At 40.5% G+C, this 15,626-nt stretch overlaps 1 protein-coding gene across 1 annotated transcript in view; it reads right to left on the reverse strand.

The window, feature by feature from the left end:
- LOC123980270 (SCO-spondin-like) overlaps positions 1 to 15,626 on the reverse strand; it is a 114,966-nt gene that overhangs the window by 70,808 nt on the left and 28,532 nt on the right. Inside the window, exons 31-36 of the mRNA XM_046064590.1 lie at positions 13,389 to 13,437; positions 12,686 to 12,790; positions 12,405 to 12,532; positions 10,332 to 10,452; positions 10,082 to 10,209; positions 9,727 to 9,868 (exon numbers count right to left, since the gene is read on the reverse strand). Coding sequence (XP_045920546.1) covers positions 9,727 to 9,868; positions 10,082 to 10,209; positions 10,332 to 10,452; positions 12,405 to 12,532; positions 12,686 to 12,790; positions 13,389 to 13,437 — 673 coding nt within the window. The remainder of the gene's footprint in view (positions 1 to 9,726; positions 9,869 to 10,081; positions 10,210 to 10,331; positions 10,453 to 12,404; positions 12,533 to 12,685; positions 12,791 to 13,388; positions 13,438 to 15,626) is intronic.

The following is a 15,626-nucleotide window of genomic DNA, read 5'->3' on the forward strand; positions in this document are numbered from 1 at the left end:
GTACCTTAGTGTTAAACGGTTAGAGTCCCATTAGGGTTAGAGTACCTTAGTGTTAAAGGGTTAGAGTCCCATTAGGGTTAGAGTACCTTAGTGTTAAACGGTTAGAGTCCCATTAGGGTTAGAGTACCTTAGTGTTAAAGGGTTAGAGTCCCATTAGGGTTAGAGTACCTTAGTGTTAAAGGGTTAGAGTCCTCTTAGAGTAAGAGTCTTAAAGTGATAAAAAAGGATAGAGTGGGAGACGGGGAATCAAAAGAGTAAAATTAGCAAAGGTGAGAGACCTGCCTATTTTTATTTTCTATTTAACTCTTTTGCGCAGCATAGGTTATTTGGAAATCTTGTTTATTATAGCCTGTTTATTAATGTAAATAATAATTTCAATGAAAATACATTTGTGATTAAAAATAATGGTTGTTGGTAAATTAATTAGTGACCCCCACAGATGCATGATTTTACTGCTTCCATAAGAGCTCAGACCCTCCTATGGACAGTAACTAGAACCCTACTGGACTATATGGACTACAACTTGTGGACTATCAAACATTTCTGTTTGGTTGTGGTAAGAGTAGGGGGCTTCGGGGGGCTGTCAACACCTTTAACACGAACGTAGCTTGCTAGCTAGCACTTCCGGTCTGTACGAGATGCCCCAGAGCGTCATCATAGAGACGCTGAAGGGTACCTTTGGCATCAAATAACTACGTTTTGTCACTTTTAACTGTTAACTGTGTTAACTTCCACACGTGTAACATTGTGTAATTTGTGTGATTTAGAGCTGTGGTTATTTTGAGTCGCTATGTTGCCCCTGAAAAGAACTAGCTTGGGGAAGGCGTTAGAAGGTTGGGATTCCAGATTCTTGTTGGTGTTCCCTTCTGGGTAAGTTTGAAGGGTAACTTTTACATTAAAGGGCCTAAAAGGTTCAATCTTGGTGTTCTAGCCTTTCCAGTGACATGTTGGACTTTGGGGTCATATTTAGGTCACTTTCTGTTGTGTGAGACAGAGCAGTCATAGGATAAGATGTTTAGTTAGACCTCACCTTTACAGCAAGAAATATCAAGTCGATACACCCATATTTGGCTGAATAGGCCTCAGTCATGTTTAGATTTACATTTACTCATTTGGCAGACACATTTATCCAAAGCGACTTACATTTGAGGAACAACATACAATCATTAACAGAGCATAAAATACAGCACGAGATCTACAACTGACAATACATAATAAAAGCAGCAGTAAATACTAGTAAGCGCTAATGGCACATATAGATTAAAGGCATAAAAATGTACAATCTTGTAACCTATACATACTGAGATTATGTGTCATATTTAGGTCACGTACACTATTGATAGCGGTATTTATTTTGACGGCAAACACATACCAAGATAAATGCATTCAGACTTTTCTCAATGTTTTGGATAATGATAACCAGTCATCTACCGTTGTCACAATTTGTAGAGTAGCGAATCAACCTATCAACTTAGTCCTATTATTTTTGTCATTATCATTACCAGTACCACCTTTATCATTGTTTTGTTTCTGTGTGAATATTGTGTTGTGCTGCTTCTCTTTCTCTTTCTCTCTATCATAAAGTAAATAACAAACTTGCTTAATATAATCAGTAAGGAACAGATCAGGAAGTTACTCAGTCTCTAAGGTCAGGAGTAAACTAGGTGATGATGCAGACCATCAACCTTCAAGTTTGTGTTTTGGATTTCCCTCTATGTTGTCAGATTGGACAAATCTGTTACTAATCAACCAGTAATCCTCCAGCGCGTTCCCAGCCTTATTCAGACATGGCAACTGGGGGATCAAGTGGCTTAAAATATCGTTTATGGCATAAATAGAATTTATGCACTCATTATATATTCCTTTGAAGTCGTTTCAGCATTAACTGCTGGAGTTCCTGAAAATAATTCTGTGTATCTTGCATAATCTGTTTATTAGAGAAAAATAAAATTAGGTCAGGATGTGAGCAGAGGTGTTTTTTCTTTTATTACTTAGCATTTTTTTAAACATTAAAAGATAGTAGAGAGTAGAAACCTCAAGATTCATACATCATTTCCACAAACTTTATCATTTAAACTAAGTCAGTCCATTGATCTGGCCTGGTAAAACAGTATAGATAGACTTTTCTGTTGCTGTTGTAAATTTAGTACATAAACACAAACAACATAAAGCAGTGTTGACTAAGGGGAGATGGGTAAATGCTCCTTCTGCTCTCAGCATGCTTCATTTAGAGAACAACAAATTCTCTGTCACTAATACAGTAAAACTAAGTGACAAGAGCAGAATCTTCCTCCATTCCAAAAACAGTTTATAGGCAGCTGCTACGATTAGTGCAGTGCATATGTCTGTCTGCAACTTTATTTAGCCTGATTTATTTTAAGACAGCATTTAACAGCCTGCTAAGTTGTAGCACACATAAAGTCAGACAATTAACTTAAAATGATTGAAACTGTGTATCTTTTACACTGTGTCATTTGTAGTGAACAACGATGTGGATTTGTGCATTTTATATTGAATGAATGTGGAGCTACCCTAAATTCCTTTCTCCTCTCCAGAGAAGATGGGGAGGGGTCAAAGTTGCTTTCTCTAAGTGCTAGCCCGACCATAAAACTGGCACCCTTTTGATTCCGAAGCTGATAACGTGGGGCCTGACTGTTAAACTGACAAAGGGACACGAGCCAGTCATTGGCATCTCCCTGAACAGCCTATCAAAACTGGCCCCACCACACACGTTTCCATGGCAACTGACCTTATTCTTTGTTTTATTACCACATCAAAAGGATACTCCTTGTCTCACCTAAGTGTGACATGTTCCAGACACTGAACTTTGGATGACAAAGGACTGCAGTCTCCGAAAGACTCAAAGCATCTAATTAAATTGAATTAAATCTTAAGTTACCTGAATACGTTTGCCTCTATTTGAGTAGTTATGTTAACTGTTGTTGCTATCTGTTGTTGATATTAGTGCTGAAAAGAAGTTACTGGTGCAGTGTTTTTATTTTCAGCAAGACGCTCCTTCATCTGATGTAATCAATGCTTGTTCATAATACTTTCTTACAAAATCCCTTTAGAAATGATGACAAAGGAATGTTTTACTATACTCTTAATCGCCAGCTTGAATTTAAGGATGAATCAACAAATTCCCCGGTTCCTAAGGAGAGACGATCTTTGATTTAATCCAAGCTTTCCTCATGTAACCTGAGCTCCCCCAAGTGGACGAAATAAGTATTACATGCCCTCGTCGGAAATGCCGTTAAATGCATAAATACCCTGACCACTAATGTGACAATTGTTTTCTGTTACCAAATGCCTAGAACGGTACAACCGTTCAACCATTGAGGTTCGATTGTGGAAAATGTTTGATTATAATACGTGCAAATAGATTTCTTTTCTTTAGACATTAAGTTTAGAAAGGCAGTTCCTGGGGAAACCTGAGACGCCCCCTGGGGAACCACGCCCCAGGCAACAAAAGAGCGACACGCGACCTGCTCGCTCTCTTCGCTCTTGCTTCTTCCCCTCTCTCTTCCCTCCTCTCGCTCTTCCACTCTGCCCTCTGGATGCTTCGGCACGCGCGTAGCGTGCCTCGCCAGGCAACACGCCCAGCGAAACAAACAGGCCTTTGTTCGCCTGAAGCTACTCACCTGAAGTGCCGCGACATCGATCTGCCTTCAGTTTGTTTTATTTTCTTTATTTCTTTTGTTTGTTAAAGTTATGAGTCCGTTAAGCTACACTGGACTAATTCAGGAACGACCAAGTTCCATTTTAAGCCTTTTTCGTCGAAGCCAACTTCACCGAGGTCAGACCAAGCCACGTGGTCTCGCCAGCTACACAAAAGGAAACCTGAAAACGGCCGAATTGCCAGACGGAGGAGACGTTTTCAATCAGACACGGAGAACCCCGGAGAATCCCTAGCAAAAAGCCAGGACCGGCAGCTAGAGTGGGACCCGTGCAACAGGCCAAAAGCAGGCTGTCGACAAGCAGTAAGACTTAACACACGTTCTGTGATCAGATGTCCATTTTAACTCCTAAATTATAGCATTAGTTTACTTTCAGTAGCTCTTCTATGCCGTATGAGTCAAATGCTTCCCACAATTGAACCTCCAGGCTCATTGTTCAGCAAATGTTTATGTTCCCTGTATCCAACCGTCTTTTTATCACCTTAGTTAGAGAATAAATTCACGGTAATATAATCAAGAGCTGTGTGTGTTGCCTATTTATAGTTCCTGCCAAGAGAATTGACCCTTTAGATATGAGACTGACTGACTGATTTAAGATAATTGAGCGATTATTAACTAACTGATCACTAGTAATAATTGTATAATTATTCAAAACTACCTAGAGGTCCGGAGACTCTAGGATTATAACAACTCCGGTGGTGCCCTTTACGAGGAAATTCTGATTTTATGAATAATAATTCATAATTGGGTATCAATTCTCATAAATTTATTAAAATGCATAACTAATAAATTTAGGTCCACTACACTGCCGTGTTGTCGCTGTGGTACGAGAGAGGCTCAGGAGCACGTACAGAGCGGAATCCGACCTGGAGTCCCCACATTAAAAGCAGAATAGTGGCTGATGCAAGCAATGGAGAAAACAGGCATGTGCTTCATTTCTAAATGAGTTTTGAGCCCATTGACAATCAGGCAATGGAAATTTGAAACATTTAATAACTTACATATAATCCCTTTAAATGAGTATCTTTTCATTAAGAAGCAACAACAAGTTTTACCTTTTGAAAGGTTATCTTGTTTTGAATTAACTTTTACCACTTCATCAGCCAACAGAGTTTGTAAAGTATTTCAAACTAATAGCCAACCAGTAACAGAGAGGACATCAAGCTTTGGACAGTGAACCACAGATCAGAGCGAGCCACATACTGTAAGGCCCAATCCCAATGTCCACTCTCACAGACTTTGAGCCATGTTCCTGGGAAGTCCGTGAGGGCTTAGGGCTGTCCCACTGTCAAATCGTCAAGTGCACGAGGGCTCTCTTGCGCACATTTTGAGCCCTTTATAGCCCCTTTCGTAAGTCCGCATTTCTGCCGACTTTGGCAGAGGGAATTGCCCACAGTTCATAGTGGTATGTCGTGAAACACGGGAGTTACCAGGGGAAGCCTGGCAGCGAGAGAAATATCACGGCAAATTCGCGTTATAAGAGAAGAAGAAAACAGTAAACAAACAAGCATCAACACCTACGCTGATGTTAAAATTGTTTTTAAAAAAGTTTTCTTAACTTAAGATGGTGCATAGAACACATGAAGTCAGAGGAATGCAATCACCTTATTACACACTTCGTTTATTCAACTATTTATTTTAGTTTTTGCTTAATGATGCTGTTTGACCAACCAATAGTGTATTGATTAATTACAAATATATATATTTACATTTACCTCTCCTCCACTCTGTAGGGCAAGAGCCTGCAGGACTTAAAAATCAGGCAAAAACATAAAATAAAACGTGTGCAACTTGTTTCAGCGTTGTCAAGGTAGTGTGATAAAGTGGCAAAGGGCTGTCCCGTTCCTGTTTACAGCATTTTGAGCCCTTGTAGCCTCTTAAACTCAATCATTTTCCAAGTGATGTCAGTAAAGTCTGTGAGGGTTCATAGTTTAGGGCAAGCAGGAAGCTTCCGGTCTACAATATGAAGCGAATGCGGAAGTCCCTGAAACCTACATTCTATTGAAAATCCAGCAGGGGGCGACTCTTCTGGTTTCAAAAAGAAGTCCGGCTCCATTAGAAATAATGGGAAAATGACCTTCTCTACTTCTCAGCTGAATAATTACCCCAGTAAACACTTTCCTGATGAGTTTATGGTCTCAGTCGCTAGTTTCAACAAAATTATGTTCATTTAGTAAATTATGGTCCCATTTATTTTAAAATAGACCAAAAAGCAGAGTATGTTTCAGGGCGGGATTATCTATGATTGACAAGTCGTTACCATAGCGACCTGTCAATCAGGCTAGAGCCGACTCGCACCCTCGGCACTGTGGAAATTTAACCAGCGTCGTTGAAAAAGCTTATTAGGAGTTGGCTGTTCTCTGGTGAGTACATTTAGTTTTAAGACTGTTGTTCGCTAGACAAAGTTATCAGCCCTGTTAAAATGACAGTTAACGTGAGTTACAGTTGCACCTAGCTAAACAAGCTAGTTAGCTCCACACATGGCCGTTAGCTCCGCCGTATCGTTACTTCCGGGCACTTCCTGGTTGCAAAAGCTTGACATGGCGGCACCCTATGGGCCCAACTCGAGGCTTCAAAACGGCAGTCCACAAACCAACGGGTGACGTCACGATGACTACGTCCATTTCTTATATACAGTCTATGGTTTAGGGCTTAGGGGGGAAATTGGGATTGGGCCAATGACTGTTTCCTGCTGCTACCTGAAAGCGAAGGACCTCGGAGCAAATCAGCTGTTCTAAACATCAACTCCTGCCTCTCTACCTTCTCATGGGCCTCACCTCTTAAGAAGGATGCCAAACAGCACTGAGTCGACGGACAGTGTGTGTGGCCTTTGAACCGGTTGAGGAAGAAGCAAACAGTAAGGCAAAGATTGATATTCTGTCGTCAGGTCAATGTCCCCGAAACTCCTGAATTTATAGCTTAATTACAACTTGGTGATTGCGTTAGGATTCACCAACTGCTCTCCTGAGCCTTTTGGTGTGCAAAGTCATTTATTAAATCTTTAAATCCAGCTGGCAGGCAGGGCCTTCTCGATTGACAGTATGGCAAGTCCAGATTAAGAGTGCCAGAGAGCTCTTCAGGTAAGATTTGATAAGTTTTAGTTTGTAAAATAAAATCGTTTTGAAAAGGCCACAGTCACTGGAATTGTTTTTTTTTTTTAAACAGTAACAGTGCAGACTAACCGATGTTACCCCAAAGCTTGCAACGATGCAGTGGTCCACAAACAATATCTAGGTTGGTTGTTTTGTTTTCACTCTTCAGGTGCTGTCTATTAAACATACGCGAAATGACAGGAGTTTTGTAAATTAACTCACTTGCAAAAAAGTCCATCTGTTGCAACGAACAGTGATTCAGGCTGTAGAAGTTAGCATGTGTCCGGGTTCACATAACGTTACTCATCCACAGCATCACCGCGGTGGAGGGCGCAATGCTGTTGCTAGCGGCAGGTGTCCCCTACGACTCTTTTTATTCACAACTCGTGCTTGCTGCTATCCTGTGTTTCTTTTTAAGGAGAATTAATATTTTTGGTGGCTTTGCTTGGTCTTGCTCGATTGCTTCTTTCAATTTTCACTTCTGAAAACCACTTCTGTGTTTTCACTCCGTTTCGTGTTCATTTCCCAGTTGCTGTCACTACACTAGCTAGCTACTCTTCTCTGTGGATTTTGCTACGCAGACAGTCAATCAATTACCCAGAATTCTATACGGGCCCACGTTACTCATCTTTAACATAAAATTCCATGAATTCATCCTTATTTAAACTTAATTTAGATGGACCTACTGTAGAGATATGTGGCAATAGTGTTTGAGTGTCAAAGTATTTCATGTTCTTTTATTGTTATTGAATATGAATGAAATCAAATGTGAGACAGAGACACCATGAAGTAAGAAGCTTAATTCACTGACTACTACAAAAACGTACTGTGACATTCCACAAAATACTTGTATGTAAGTGATACTAGTGTACATGATTAGATTAACTCATCTAAATTAAAATTATACTAATTTAAGAGGTAAATTACGGGCCCTGCAACAATTATGGGCCCCTTTGCAACTGCATTTCCTGCATAAACAATAGTAGTTTTACTGTCGTTCTTTTGATAAAATGTATTAAATTGTAAAACAGAATTCAAAAAAATTAAAATGGAAAACACAAAATTTGGGAAAAATTAAAACAGAATTCATAGGGCTGTATCTATGGTCTAATTCGCCCAATATCTGCATGTAGCATAACCATAGCAAGCAGGAGGTAGTAACTTTAGCGGTAAAAACGGCAGAGAAAAGGAGAGAGGAAGGGGGAAGGTGACGAGCATACCGTAAAACTTTGAATAATAGCCCGGGCTTTTATTTGCTAAAAATCACTGAATTGACCCTGTGCACACATTCATTGACCCTTTACAGTTTGCTTACCAGCCTAACATCAGTGTAGATGACGCTCTTATCTACATGCTCCAGAAGGTTTATACACATCTTAACAACTCTGATGCAACTGTAAGAATTATGTTTTTCGACTTCTCAAGTGAGTTACTGGGTGAAAAAATGAGGACAATGCAGGTGGAGTCGGAGCTGATAGTAGAAAATAACTGAGGAATTCATTGTACCCTGACATTTTAGAAATAGTATGATAAGATACTTGTAGTGATTTTGGGCTTCTTCTTTATTCGCTTTATTCTTGTATTGCTATTTATGTCTATCTTGTGTTTTAGGACTCCAGTATATTTTAGCTTCCTTGCGTTACTGTCCACTTAACGAATTATCTTATGTATTTATTTTGAGACTTTTTAGACAAATCGACTATATGGATTGTGCTGTCTGTGTGTGAGGACTGAATGTGGTTGCTGCTACTGTAACAGTTTTTTAACTTCCTGCAAAGGATCAAATAAAGTATCTATCTATCTATCTATCTATCTTTGGGACAGGGGTCCATATCGGACAGACCTTTCATTTCTTTTGCACTAAACTGAAACTACTATGAAACAGTTTATTTATTTCAAACAGAATAATACTAATACAAAATTATCAAATAATATCAAATACACGTCATTCATTTGATCTAGCTCCGACAGACAGCTTATGTGCTTTTAATTTGAAGTAAAATCACGACAACAACACGTTGCAGGATGAGAGAAGTTAGCAGACAGAGAGCGATGGACTTCACATGACAGGATTCACAATTTGGATAAATTTTTATGAAAAGCTGTTTTGATTCTTTTGATGGGTGGATCTTTACAGACTAAAGGAATATAAATAATCAAGGAACGGACACATTCGGACTTAACAAGCGGACTTAACGAGCGCTTCAAAGGTAACAGCAGTCATCACTTTTTTTCCCCTTTCCTCTCTTGTACCAGGCAGGTTACACCAGTATATCTATAAGAATTAGACTTTGGGGCTCGTTGTTTCCCTTAAATTAACTGAACTATTGAATTGTGGAGAATCTAAGCAATCTAACGATGTGTAGCATGTTAAGGACATATTGATAATATTTTAAACATTAATATTTGTATTAACGATCTAAGCAGCTTAGAAGCCACTAAAGCAGGCAACCCCGTGGGGCTTAAGAGGTTTTATACATACAAAGAACTTCTATAAAAACTAGACCAGGTGTTAAATTGAGGCAGGCGTTTATTTGTCAAAATGTGTTCCCACAACAGGCCAGTAAACGGGGTAGGCGGCTATTTATTGAAGTTTTACGGTAAACAGATAAAAATTATTTCCGTAGCATGCCTGCTCCGCAACACTAGTAGTTCCGGGGTCCACCACCCCCACTGACAAAAAAGGGGAAACACTGACTTGTGGAGCGCCTTTCTAGGCTTTTGGACCACTCAAAGCACTTTTACACTACATCACATTCACTCACTGAGGCTAAGGTACCTCAGAAATCAGAAACAGAAATTCAAATTCATACACATTCACACACCGATGGCACACTTGAGGTTCAGTATCTTGCCCAAGGATACGTCAACATATGTGGACAACCTCTCTACCCCCTGAGCCAGCTGTATACAAAATCCTGTAACGCCAGCAAAGTACCATTAAATCATCTACTAACCATCTCCACAGCCCATGATCTCAAGACGAAGGTAGATGCCATTCTGGAAGTCGTGTGGCAATACCCGGACAAACTGAGCCAACACCATCCTGTCCAGTCGGGTCTCTGCCACCCCTTGATCATCATGGTTACCCTGAAAAACCTGGTGGGAGAATGGTAATATATAAATTTCAAGATCTGAAAAAGCAATGGCAAATGGTCCTTCATTATATATGATAAAAAGTTGCATGGGCTATCCAACAAAGGTTAAAGTCAAGGGCAACTGGACTGACTGACTTTAACCTTCGTTGGATAACTATGACCTGGATGAATGAGAATCTTCATAGACATCTTGCATGGACTAGATTTGTCTAACCTTGGCTCTGGGTCGGGCATCAGTGACAAGCTCTTTATAAGTGAACCACTGTCTACCATCCTGGCTGAACTGGAGGTAGAAGCTGGATGTGAAGGTGCCAAACACACCACCGCCCTGGGTTAGCAAACCTACAGAAGGGCAGAGAGAGAGAGAAAACATTTTCTTAATTTTACTGATATACAGTACATACTCTCACACAGGAGTACACAAGTATTTCAAACTTTACTTGTTTTAAGGCATGAATGCTTACCAGTGATGTTGTATGGTTTCAGCAGGTCTATCTGTAGGTAGGGGCTTTGTGTGTTGCTACTGTGTCCCTCAGGACTCCGCTGTGGTAGATCCTTGTACTCCTCAGGTTCTGGACTCCAGCCCTGCAGATAAATGCTTTGCTGATTACACATCGTGTTCATGTTGCAGCAATTATGCTTTGGTGTTAAATGACAACGTTAACATACAGATATTTAGTAGGTAATGTAAACAATCTTAGTTAAGCATGTTAGCATGATAACATTTTGTTAATTAACACTAAGCACAAAGTACAGCTGAGGCTGAATGTCATGTTGCATTCCCATCATATGGATTCCCATGTTAATGACTTGCAAGGATGTATAATTACAGAGTTAGTCATGTGAGGATTAAAATACTGTGTAAGATATTTGGTCATAAACCAAAATATTGGAAAAATAAACAGTTACAAAACAAATGTGTTAGAGTGGCCAATAACTCTAGCTGGAATGCTCATAATGCTCATTATTTTAAATCCTGTAACATGTTCAGCATCAATAAACTAGGTTTCAACGTTTGGACAAACTGTATTGTCAGTTAAGGGAACAGAGATCTGGAACAAGTTACCAGATGCCATTAGGGAATGTCCGTCTTACCCTAGTTTTAAGGACCATCTCAAACAATGGCTCGAGACACATCAAATTTGTGGCCACTAACTGACCCTGTTGTACTGTATGTGTACCGTACTAGATGCAGTACTTTACTGTACTAAATAGCACTTTAAATTACATAACCCTGTTTACAAAATTGTCTTTTATTAATATGATGTTGAAAATGATGGTGTCTCTTAAATTGTGTTGTATTACCTTGACATCCTGCTGTGTCACGATCCTCTGTGTGTCTTGTTGGGGAGTCTAGTTTTTGGTTCCAAGTCTTTGTTCCTAGTCCTGTGCCTTAGTTCAATGTCTTAGTATTTGCTTCTAGTTCTTTGTCAGCATTATTTTGGTTTAGTCTGCTCTGTACTCAGTGTTCTAGTTCTGTGTTCTCGTTTAGGTTTTGTCTGTTATGATCCCTGTGTTATAGTTGGTTGGTGTTTGTCTGTTTACATGGGTTTCTGTTATTGTCTGAAGTTAGATTCTTGTCTGCTATTTTGTAACATGTGCTGTGTCTGTGTTGGTTGTTACTTTGCCCCATGTCTGCCTGTCAAGTGTTCCGTCTGTTCCCCCAGTTATCACTCTGCCTGCTTGTCTCTCTGTTTTCCCCTGCTCTCTCTCTGCCTGCCTGTGTCTCGTTAGCCTCATGTCCCTCACCTGTGTGTCTCCTCCCAGCTCGTAAACCCTGTGTGTATATATCCTTGCTTCTTTCCCTCAGTCTTTGTCCGGTCATCGTAGTGTTCACACTCAGTCTTGTGGTTTGGAAGAGTATTCTGTTGGAGTCTGGATTACCTGCCTTTTTGGACTTTGTCTGTACCTTCCAGTGTCCGCCTATTTTTTTCCCCAAGTGTTAATAAAATCCCAGATCTCTATCTCCTGCTCCAGTGTCTTGCGTTTGGGCTCTCTCCTGTTGCACTTCATCCAAAACCCTGACATGCTGGGAACTACCGATTTACATTGCTGGAAAGCTGAGATGTCATTGATAGGCACTGTCCCTTTTAATTAAATAAATGTAAATGAGGTATGATACAGCGAATACACGTAGTGCAAGTATGTTATTAAAAATAAATTTCTTTCTTGGGCTATTATTTCTAGTATTCCTTGTTTGGAAAAAATATTCTCACTTTCTTTTAGATATTTTAAACAATATATATGTCTGTTTGCAAATTTGAGGCAAGCAAATACAGCTGTCTTTAATTTGAGTGTTAGGTTGGTTCCTCTAACAAGTCCTCAGGGTTTTTTCATCTCACCTGTACATTTTCTTACGTTATTGTGTATATTTTTTTCCTTTTTTGATTATATGCACAAATACAGAAGTAATGTCAGAGAGTAACCAAAGACATTCCAATGCATCTCCTAAGATACCCTGAATGTGTCAACTGCCATGGCAATCCATCTACTAATTGTGCATCCTATAAATCTATCATTATGCTTGGTGTACCTACCTGGAGGTCCTTATGCGGGTCCCACCCATGAAGGCGACCTGCTTCTGGGGGATGACCAGTCTGGTGTGAGGAAGCACTGAAACTGGAGGCCGGAAGAGACTGAATGCCCAGAGGAGCCCAACACTCATCTGAACAGAGGAGGAGGTAAGATTCAATGAAAATTACAATAATTCAAAATAGATAAACTCTTGGATAACAATCATAGATGCTAAAAAAGTTCAAATGCTCTTCCTCCTACCTGTGAACTGCATGAGCAACTGATATTAAAAAAAGTAACTTACCTCGAGGATCAAGTGGATATGTGGGAACCAGAGGTGTAGTGCCCTCTGCTGGCTTGGAGGTCACAGTTACAGGGCTAATTGTCACAAGAATCGTGTCATTTCCTCCTACAGTTGGTATTGGAGAATAGAAAGAGGTTGGAGAACATTAATTTCATTATTGCAATTTTTGCCACAACGAACTGGACCTTATGTCGTGTGTACTGCAATTTTGTTGTTGAGCAATTACAAAGAATTAATTTGATCTATCTCCGACAGACAGCATAGGCATTTTTATTTTGTAGGCATCAAGGTAATGAAAAGAAGCATACCCAACAACACAGTGCAGGAAGCAGAGAAAAGTGTGGTAGAAGTTGTGGAGAATCTAACCGATCTAACAATGTGTAGCAACAATGTCTATACTGACAAAAATTTAAACATTTGTATTCACAATCTAAGCATCTTAGAACAAGCTAAAGTGGGCGACCAGGTGGGCTTCAAGAGGTTTTATACATCCAAAGAACTTCTATAAAAATTAGACGAGGCATCTTATCGAGACCTGTGTTTATTTGTCAAAGCGTGTACCCACACCAGGCTGTTAAATGGCTATTTGGGACCATTAATTTAAGTTTTACCGTAGTTGTGTATAATTGGTGAATGCAAACAATTGTATTCACCATTAAACAGGAAGACATTTAATTTGTGTAGAAAACAGAACAGATCTTACCTTTGCAGTAACAGCACCTGTCTCCCTCTCCAGGTTCCAGACTTTGGCCCTGCACAAACAAATGAACACTCAACATTTGACTTACAACCAACTACACCTCACCCATCCTGATCTACCTCCCAACAGCAATCAAGATGTGTGTTAGCTCTTTCAGAGACAGAAGGACTTTCAAACTTTCAGTAATCATCCTCGCCCCAAGAAACCCCTCTTTCACAGGACTCGATAACCGCTAACAGGCCTGTCGCCCTGATGTCCGTGGTCGTGAAATCCTTCAAGAGACTGTTGTCGGCTCAATCTGATCTGCCTGACCACATCTGGAGGAAGTCTAGCTGTCAGTCACACTGTCTTAGTGTGACACAATCACAATCTGGCATCCATTCACAAAGTAAAATTATAGCCTACAGATATTTGTTTTTAGGAAGGCTGATACTGTGCCATGAAACGCAAAACATGCGTTATTTTACAGAATTGCATGAAAGATTTGAGCAATATAGGTGGGAAATGAGTGATATACACCAAGAAATAGCTGCATGTGTGAAGGGTCTGCATTACTCATCTGTGCAGCTGATCTACTGTTAAAAAAGCATACAATTTATCTAGTCAGAGTAGCTTACACACCGGTACTGCAACACACCAGGACAAACTTTTCAGACTACCGCTGCCCTCCAAAAAAGATGTCGTCAGCAGAGAGTAGCCAACCAAATAATGAGGTTTCTTTAGATAGAAACAGTATAATAAGAAATTACATTTACTTTATTCTATTCAGTTAAAACCTTGTTATTGTGAATATAGCCCCTTATCAAAAGAACTTATCCGGATACAGATCACATTTTAATACCAGGTGTCTGAGAGGAGTCACAAAGCAGTTACCATACCATGGAAACCTCTGGTGGTTGAAAAAAAAAAAGCTGATTGTGGTGATGTTGCAGTGTATAAGACACTTTGTGTGTGTTTTTGATTTTCAAAATAAAATCCCAAGATGGTAACCTTATCATAACAGGAAAATCAGGATGAGCCAGCCTTTTCAAAATAAAAGCCCCCAATGGTCACTGTATGTAACAGGGAAGCACCTAGTTTTACAAACTAAAAGCCAAACCAGATAGGAGAAACGCATGAATACACACATTTGTGTCCCAGTAGGCATCACAAACACAGCCTTTGAAAGCAGCCAAAGACACACAGCTGATTAAGATGACCTAATTAAGTCAGTTTGACACACACACACACACACACACACACACACACACACACACACACACACACTTCTCCAACCCCATGGGGACAAGGACACCCTAACCTTAAATATCACAAGTACATGCCTAACTTTAACCCTAATGGTGGTTTCACATACAATGTGAAGCACGCGATTACATACATGTCAATGCAAAGACACGAATAGACACAAATTCCCGCCAGGCAGCGCAAAGACTACACAAGGTTGTACACTGCTCAAAGAAATAAAGGGAACACTAAAATAATACATCCTAGATCTGAATGAATGAAATAATCTCATTAAATACTCCTTTCTTTACATAGTTGAATGTGCTGACAACAAAATCAAATCTGTCAACCCATGGAGGTCTGGATTTGGAGTCACACTCAAAATCAAAGTGGAAAACCACACTACAGGCCGATCCAACTTTGATGTAATGTCCTTAAAACAAGTCAAAATGAGGCTCAGTAGTGGGTGTGGCCTCCACGTGCCTGTATGACCTCCCTACAACGCCTGGGCATGCTCCTGATGAGGTGGCGGATGGTCTCCTGAGGGATCTCCTCCCAGACCTGGACTAAAGCATCCGCCAACTCTTGGACAGTCTGTGGTGCAATGTGGCGTTGGTGGATGGAGCGAGACATGATGTCCCAGATGTGCTCAATTGGATTCAGGTCTGGGGAACGGGCGGGCCGGTCCATAGCATCAATGCCTTCCTCTTGCAGGAACTGCAGACACACTCCAGCCACATGAGGTCTCGGGCCAGGGCCAACCGCACCAGCATATGGTCTCACAAGGGGTCTTAGGATCTCATCTCGGTACCTAATGGCAGTCAGGATACCTCTGGCGAGCACATGGAGGGCTGTGCGGCCCCCCAAAGAAATGCCACCCCACACCATTACTGACCCACCGCCAAACCGGTCATGCTGGAGGATGTTGCAGGCAGCAGAACGTTCTCCACGGCGTCTCCAGACTCTGTCACGTCTGTCACATGTGCTCAGTGTGAACCTGCTTTCATCTGTGAAGAG

This window comes from Micropterus dolomieu, linkage group LG01 (genome assembly GCF_021292245.1).
Source record: "Micropterus dolomieu isolate WLL.071019.BEF.003 ecotype Adirondacks linkage group LG01, ASM2129224v1, whole genome shotgun sequence".
Lineage (NCBI taxonomy): Eukaryota > Metazoa > Chordata > Actinopteri > Centrarchiformes > Centrarchidae > Micropterus > Micropterus dolomieu.